Raw genomic sequence first — 8,223 nt, forward strand, 5'->3', positions numbered from 1 at the left:
GTTTCGTTAGAAAATAAAATTTATCATGAACTCTCCTAATTTTATAAATATCAACCTTTTTAATTTTTAAATAGCGTTGATTTATTTTAAATTAAAATTAATAAAATCTACAAACTAACGTTTTCGAGAATAATATTTTTTTTAAAAAAAACTTACAAAAGGTTGTGTAAAAATTTAAAAATATACGCAAGCAAACCAAGCTGATTATTTCGCAAAAAGAATAAGTAACATGAATGTACTATGGGCACATTTGGTCCAAGGTTATCCATCTTATCCATGATAATCATGTTTTGGGGAATCAAATCCGGAATCAGAATAACTCAGGTTATCTTAGTTTTTCTCGATTTTCGGACGTCAAGCAAAATTTTTTTAAAATGATTCTGGCAACCATCAGATCTGAGCATCGAGGTGACAGTAGACGACAGGTGGAGGTCAAACTTCACAATATTCAGTTCATTAGTTCGTGATTATGTTCGTTAAATTCATAAATCAACTTTTAAATAAAAAATAATAATTTTGATATTAAATTTATAGATTTTATATTTTACTGATGAAATATATATATAGACAAATATATTAAATTTATTTATTAGAATAAAATTATAAATTTTAATAAGAATATTATAATTTTCCTTAAATATACAATTTAATTTTTAATGAATATTTAAATTTATAATTTGTATTTATTAAACTCGTTTAAGCTCGATACAAGTTCGAATAAGTTCGTGAGTCATAAATATATTTGTTAAATAAATTTCGAACTTGACTCGATTATAAACAAATCAAACTCAAATATTCAAAAATTTAGTTCGGCTCGACTCAATTATACCCCTAAGTAAATTATATATTAAAATCTTTAAATACAATTTTTTTTATTATATTACTTAGACAGAATAAAATAATATTAAATTATATTTTATTTTTCATAATCTTAATTAATTATATGCTAAGGTTATAGATATTAACTTAAACTAAACACGTCCTATATATTTTTGACCAAGTTAGGTGCGAAAATGAATTTCCTATGTGATCAAGAAAAATGCTGCTAGTAGGTAAATCGTCTGTGTATGAATTTATACTTTTATATAATTTAAGGACAGACTCTATGAAACGTGTGTGATAAATATAGTCATCTTTTTATTATAATAAATTCATCCGGTGAACGAATTAAAAGATGGATTAAAAAAACATCTTATCTTATCATGTGAGTTGATGAGGCTCTATCACTGGGACCGACCTTGGTTTTAGGAAAAGAGATCTACACTGATGGGCGGATGACAACTCCGTAGACACCACGTGAAGGTGGGCCTCTTTCGCCAACGCGAGGCGCCCCCCATACACGGCCTCAGTCGGAGACGGGGGATGAGATCCACAGCTCTCGACCAAAAGCAGACAGAGACAACACGGTGCGAACTTATCGAGCAATATCATCGATAAACTGCATGCCGTAGTAAGAGTAATATTACTGGAAGACAACATAAGACAGACAATCTGTAAAGAGCCATTCGGCAAACGGTCGCACCGAGATAGCAGCTATGGAATTACATAACCAAGGAGCGGGAAACGGCTCGAGAGCTCTCTCACTTTGATGCCGCCACGCTCCCCACTCCCAAAGTGAGCTCGAGGTCGTCGACTCCGACTTCATGAATTCGCTCCCCCTCCCAAGGCTTGACTGTGCCGCTCTCGAACTCGAACTCCATCCCCACTCTTCCTCCTGGCGAATAACGTTCCGCGTTCTTTGCTGAAGCGGCGCCAGGGTCGACGAGATTGTAGGTCGGCGACGCCGGGGCTGTCATCTGAAAGTTAATCCAGCGACCAGATCCGACAGTCGAGGCATCGGATTCATCGCATTCCGGGATGGTTGCCGGTTGCCAGTGATGACGGCCGCGCGTGGGGCTAGCAGGGGCGGAGGCAGCAAACATAGGATGGGAGAATGCATTACTATCCCAATCGAGTTTCCGAGTTTTTGGCGGGCGAGAAGCAGTCGGGGAGGACAGGGGCGGAGTCACCGGCGCGCTGTTTGAGATGCGGAGAGGTGGGAGGGTGGATAGGTTGCGGAGGAAGGGGAGAAGGCAGGCAGGATTGACGCTTTGGTTGGCAGAGCTATCGAGACGGTTGGGACTGGGGAAGGATGACGACGAAGGACTGGCATGGTAAGAAGGGACGGGACTCGGAAACGAAGATGACAGCGGACTCAAGAGGTGCGAGGAACACGGGCTTATGTTTGTCGACGGCCCTCCGGAAGCAGCCTCCGGCGGTGGAGTAGGCGGCCTGCATCCCTGTCAAAGACACGGATGATCTTAATAAAGGATTAGTAGACTGAAAGTATATATCGAAATGCTTTTCTATCTCCCAATCATCACGGCAATGGCTTTGAGTTGAATTGCTTTCGACATACTTTTGCAGTTTCGGTCCTCTCCGAGACTGGATTCTCAGCGTCAGTATGAACAAGCGGAAAGAAACAAAAGGGCGAAAGTTACTTATGGGCAGTGTGGAAACACAAACTTCGAGGATCAAATTAAAGAAACCCCATCATCTTGGGTTCAATGACATATCCTATCCATCAGACTAGCATTGATAAAGTGAATAAGTGATCCAGTCAAAAAAGAAGAAGAAGTTAAAGAAAAGAGATGCTAAAGTAATTTTTATATCGATAACGGTCAGTACTTTCAGAAAGAAAACCAAATTATGTATAGAGAAAGTAGATCAATGTAATAATACTGTGTGAAGAACTGGAAACAAACAGATAAAATTAAACAGATGGATCGAGAAAGTGGATTCAAATCGATTAAAACTGAGGAGAAATAAAAGAATTCGGAAGGAGAAACTTTGCAATCAGGGAGGATGATCCACATGGAACTAGAAAAAGGGAGGACAGATCAGAAATCTATAGTAAAGTGGACAACGAAGAGGAAAAAATGAATGAACAGATCTGCAGCAAAGAGTTCGATCCATTGTGAATCAGGATCAAATTTACTACCAAACAAAAAATAAAAAATAACAAAGCGACGAGTTTGACAAACCCTAGAACTTGAGAGAGAGAAGAAGAGAGGTGACCTTGCGGTAGGTGGTGCCGTCGTCTTCGACGACCCAGCCGGCTTCGCGGCAGAGGGCCTTGAGGACCTCGTTGTTGTCGCAGTGCTTGGGGAGCTTGTAGTTGCCGAGCGTCCGCAGGCCGGTGAAGATCTTGGCGGCGATCGCCCGTCGCCTACGTTCCCGGCGCTTGTTGTTCTCCCTCTCCTTCCAGGTGGGCAGCCGCCCCCCGCCCGACGTCATCCCTCCCCCTTCCACCGCCTCACCCCTCGTCAAAGCCTCACCTTTTCTTCGTCCTCCGTCACTCTGCCACTGTTTCAGCTCTAAAAAACCTTCTTTTCGCCGCGGAAGCGAAAGGGGGAAGCGGGACCTCGCTCTTGCGTTGCCCCCAGCGCGAGCCGTAGGCAAGAAAAGCAAGTGTGAGTGATTGCGGAGGCGCTATTTGCCTCCTTTTTTTTTCCCTCCTCCTCCCTGTTTTTCCCTCTCTCTCTCTGGTGGGATGCTGCTTTTGCGCAGAGGAATCTACAAGGCCGCTCACGAGGAGGGTGCCTGTTTATGTCTAATACAAAGCGATTGGACAGGTTCCGTTTGCGCTCTCTCTCTGGTTGACTAATTATACCCTGCTACAAGGCTACTGTTCTACCAAAGACCTCACTGAGTCTCTCTCTCTCTCCAGCTCTGCTTTACTGCTTCTTTAGCAGGGAGAACCTCTCTTAGCATAGACTGGGTAAAGTATGCACTAACCAGATGTTATATTATATAATACACTGTTTGCGTGGTTTTTGCATGTCAATTTGTGTCACAAGTGGTGGCCTGTCCCACCGCACGCAACTTGTTGGGTGCAAACATTGTCGTGTGTGTGACTTCATAGTTTGACTGTTCCCGAGAGTTGAAGGGAGAATGAAGGTTGCTGAGCATGGACATCTCGAGCAAAGAAGCACGCCAGCTTCGCAATGAGAAGCAACATGGAATATTTTTATTCATTTGAGTACAAAGATATTTAATAGAAACAAGAATGGCACAACGAGAGAATCAGCTCTTACTCTGCCCAAATTCGATGTTGGCCTCAGGAAGTCCATTTACTTTCTCTTTCAGGAGCATCACATCTTCCCCTGCTAATTTGCTATCGGCATTTATATGTGTCGGCAGCTTAACTTGCTTTTCAGACTCAATGGCCCAGCTGTAAGCTACCATGCCGAGCAGCGCGAGTAACGTTCCTAGGATGCTCTTCAAAGTGAGGGAAGAATCGAAAAGTATCCATCCCAGTATAAGCACACAGACAGTTTTCATATGACCCAAGACTTGGAAGGATGTTGCAGAGAATCGACCGATGCAAAGATATTGGCTCATGTTGCAGAATACGGCCAGAGCGCAAGAGAGAAGAATGAAAAACTGCAAACAGAAAATGGTTATGCAACAAATCAGTGACAGCCGAAGAAGGGATTCGTTATGCATCTTTGTGGTGTAAACTACCCTCGATAAATACAATTCCTAAGAGGCGGCAAGTATCCATACCAAAAACAACAGTGGAGTAGATATTTGTTGTTTCCTTGTATTACAAACAAAAGGTAGCTACTAGAACTGTGTGCAAATTTGTAGCAATACCTTCGAAAATTCAGAAAGGCAAAATCAATTGCATTACCTTTCATGTTAAACTAGTGTTCAAGTATTCATTTATGTTGCTTTGTGATCAATGGTTTGCACAAGATTAGATGCATCCGCTTGGCTATAATAACCAATGATGCAAAATAAGTTGAGGTAAAATCTATCAACCTTGCCTTATCCTACTTTGTAAACAAGGATGCAGAACGTACAATTGCTCCTGAAGAATAATGATATTCCATAAGCAAGCGGTGATTGAGGTAGTAATCAGCAAACGGACCAACCAGTACAAGAGAGATCGCCTGAACTGGTGCAGTTTTGCTCGGAAGCTCAAAGGAACCAATATTGTATTTTTTTTGGAAGGACCCAATAGTCTGAAACAATGTGATAATAACGTGACTATGTGATAGAAACAAACAATTAGAAATAATATATGCCAATGTATGCAAATGCTGAAGTCATTGCTGGAAGCAAACGTGAAGACTTCCCAAAAAAAAGGATTAAGCTGAATAGGTTTCACAGTATACACATCAACAGGATGAATTAGTTAACTGTGAATCCCGAAACACTAGCACAATCCCATTCCATTTATACGAGATACACCATAACACCTGAAAATTCAGTATAACATACACATGTAAGTATGACTTGCAACACATCTTTACTACCAAATACACTTTGAATAAACAGAAAACCTTGTGATTATTATAACGGAAATGTGATATATTAAATAAGCCTGAAGCTTGTGAAGCCTATGGAACAAACTTGCAAGCAGCTGTGAGTGTGTGCGCGTGCGCGTGTAATGAATTTGTTTAAGAAATTATTACTGAGGAACAATGTGCAAAATACTATTATAAACTGGTAGCATTATTGCCTGATTACATAGAAAGAGAAGTAGAATATTGCATTTTTGCCACATAAGTCAATCTAATTAGAAATTTAGAACGCATCTATTCAGGTTGCTATCCTAGACCAGTACTGTAGGATGTTTAGGACATAGACCTACGGCGTAAGAATATAATAACCACAAAACACTGCAACAGAACATCCATAAACTGGTAGCATTATTGCCTGATTACATAGAAAGAGAAGTAGAATATTGCATTTTTGCCACATAAGTCAATCTAATTAGAAATTTAGAACGCATCCATTCAGGTTGCTATCCTAGACCAGTACTGTAGGATGTTTAGGACATAGACCTATGGCGTAAGAATAGAATAACCACAAAACACTGCAACAGAACATCCATATAATATGACATGAAAACAATGGAAATAATATTGCTTGCTAGGATAGCAATTTGATCATTTATCTAAGATAAACTTTGGCATATCGACACAGAAACTCTTGAAAAATGTTTTTTAAAATATATCTGGCCTAGAATGCATCTCACCAAGAATTTGAGGGAAAAAGCAAGAAGCAAACAAAAGAAAAGATATATATGTCCATGCTGAGTTTAAGATTAGATTCTCACAATTTGCTGCAGTGATGTGTAAAAAACAGCAACACAAGCACATAGAAGACCCTTATCATTAATATCCACATTTGTTACTGTGCAAATACCTACTCCCACTGCCACAACAGCTACAGCTAATATCACTCGAGATGAGTAGTGTTTGCTGTGCAATAGAAATTCCATGAAGCAAACCATTGGTATAATGCTCAGTTTTGAAATCTGAATATTTTAGAGGGAAAAAGAAGATTAAGAGTTAAGACATTTGAATAAAACCAAGTCTCTTTCATCTTGTCAACAGGAAAGTTGTAAAATAGCAAACCTGATAGAATCCAACAGAGTTCAGCATGAGACTAAGATTCATTCCAGTAATTGACAGATTTGCAACAATGGAGAACCAAAAAAGCTCCCAGAAAGGAACATACTTCGACACAGAGAGACAGTGGCATTTGAGATCCAACCAACAAGAGCAGTGACGCAAAAATGAAAACCTGTCAGTGTCGTTGCTGCATAAATAAACTGCAATTAGTGAAAGCCACTGAAAAAATTGAATCCCAAACAAGAAGCAAGAAAAGTATTCTGTATTTAAAAATAGATAAAACAACTTCAACATAACTCAAGGGAAAGAATCGATCAAATTCCAGGAAAAAGAAAGAAGAATAAGAAAAAAACAAATCGAGACAGGGAGGAAGAAAGAGAGCAAGTACCGTAGCAGAAAGCGTAGCCGTGGGGCGACATGAGCTGCTTGTTGGCCATGATAATGCCGACGGAACTGATCACGTTCATCGCCCAGGCGCCAACATCCGATACCACAGGTTTCTTCTCGAGATCCATGATGACTCCGCCACCGCCGCCTCTTCCACGGATCCCTAACACCCGAACACCCCCGATCAGCGTGGAAAGGGAAGTGAGCGGAGGCGAGGGCTTCTCCGAACCGCAACCCGACGAGTTTATTTATACAGCATGATCCGAGGAAGAAAGGAGAAAGGGGAGAAGACCTGGCGATGGCAAATGGAAGAGTTGGAGGGGGGAAAAAAAATCCAATCTTTGAAACCGCTTTGTTTGACGGTGCCCTTTTGGCGTCGTTTCTGCCGAGTGCCGGCCTTACAATTCGAGATCTCGCTCCCTCTCCAACGGTATCGCGTAAAAAGACTAACGGAAGCCTTAAAGGCTTAAAGGCGTTTGAAGACGCGGCCCATTCCAGAAACGCCGTACCTTCTCTCGTGGGTCCCACTTCAAATGGACCACCTGGCCATTGACAGTTTAGGTAAAATATTGCGTAGAGGTTGGGCGATAAATAAATTAACCCTGGGAAGGGATTCAATTCGGAAGTTCACAAACAAAATTCGACGGGTCCTACCACCGGCTGGTTACGTGGGGACCACTGTTGCGTAAGTAAGTTAGGAAAGCTGTTGAAATAACAATTAAAGGAAATTTGGATTCAGCGATTTACCCATGAGCGTAGGAAGTGTTTTTTTTTGTTTGTTTTTTCCCAAATCACATAGGTATTGATCCGGTGGTAAGGAGGTTAAGGTGGTCAATAAGGGCCGACCGGTAGGAGGTTAAGGTGATCAACAAGGGTCGACCGGCAGAAGGTCAAGGTGATCAACAAGAGCCGTCTAGTAGGAGGTTAAGGTAGTCAACATCTTATAGGCACCCGTCCGGGCGAATCACCTCCCCGACCGGGCGAATCACCTCCCTGATCGACGGAAAGCCGACTCGGCATATCGATAGATCGGCTCGACTCGGGCCCGAGCTCCTGACGCCCGACGAGTGACTAGCATAGCTTAACAACAGGGGATGAAGTCTGAGCGATCTTCATCTCGACTGAACAGGAACCATGGCCGCTAAGGTTCTCCCGTTCACGCGAGCAACGCCAGGGCCTTCGTATGATTAGCTGAGCAGATGTCCCACTCGGCCAATCGCAACGTTAGCCGAGCGGTTCTTCTGTCCAGCTTGGTATGAGACAAAAGGGGCAGGTGACCCTATCCTCCTCGAGACAAGTGTCGCCGACAGGCAACATGGTAGGCGGCCGGATCAGACAGAGAATCGTACAACCGAAGTTTCCACTGTCACGTCAGGGATATGCTCGCGTTATTGAGATATGGCGTCAGACACGCTTTTCTGACACACTC

The 8,223-nt window shown here is 42.0% G+C and overlaps 1 protein-coding gene and 1 pseudogene across 1 annotated transcript; both read right to left on the reverse strand.

Annotated features, from left to right (window-relative positions):
• Positions 1–1,430: 1,430 nt before the first annotated feature.
• Positions 1,431–3,276, reverse strand: LOC122041676 (protein BZR1 homolog 1-like). Its single transcript, XM_042601443.1, has 2 exons — positions 3,058–3,276; positions 1,431–2,279 (listed from the first exon to the last, which is right to left on the reverse strand). Exons 1-2 carry the CDS (start codon positions 3,274–3,276, stop codon positions 1,581–1,583), a joined length of 918 nt encoding a protein of 305 aa, XP_042457377.1. The 3' UTR covers positions 1,431–1,580.
• Positions 3,277–3,383: 107 nt separating this feature from the next.
• Positions 3,384–7,227, reverse strand: LOC122041675 (annotated as a pseudogene).
• Positions 7,228–8,223: the final 996 nt, after the last annotated feature.

The sequence above is a fragment of the Zingiber officinale genome, chromosome 2A, assembly GCF_018446385.1.
Source record: "Zingiber officinale cultivar Zhangliang chromosome 2A, Zo_v1.1, whole genome shotgun sequence".
Lineage (NCBI taxonomy): Eukaryota > Viridiplantae > Streptophyta > Magnoliopsida > Zingiberales > Zingiberaceae > Zingiber > Zingiber officinale.

What these genes read in the sequence shown, in the direction of transcription:
- LOC122041676 (XM_042601443.1), bottom strand. Translation starts at nt 3,276, where the DNA reads ATGACGTCGGGCGGGGGGCGGCTGCCCACCTGGAAGGAGAGGGAGAAC. An exon ending in ACGGCACCACCTACCGCAAG is followed by an intron (nt 2,280 to 3,057) that starts GTCACCTCTCTT and finishes TGTCTTTGACAG; the next exon opens with GGATGCAGGCCGCCTACTCC.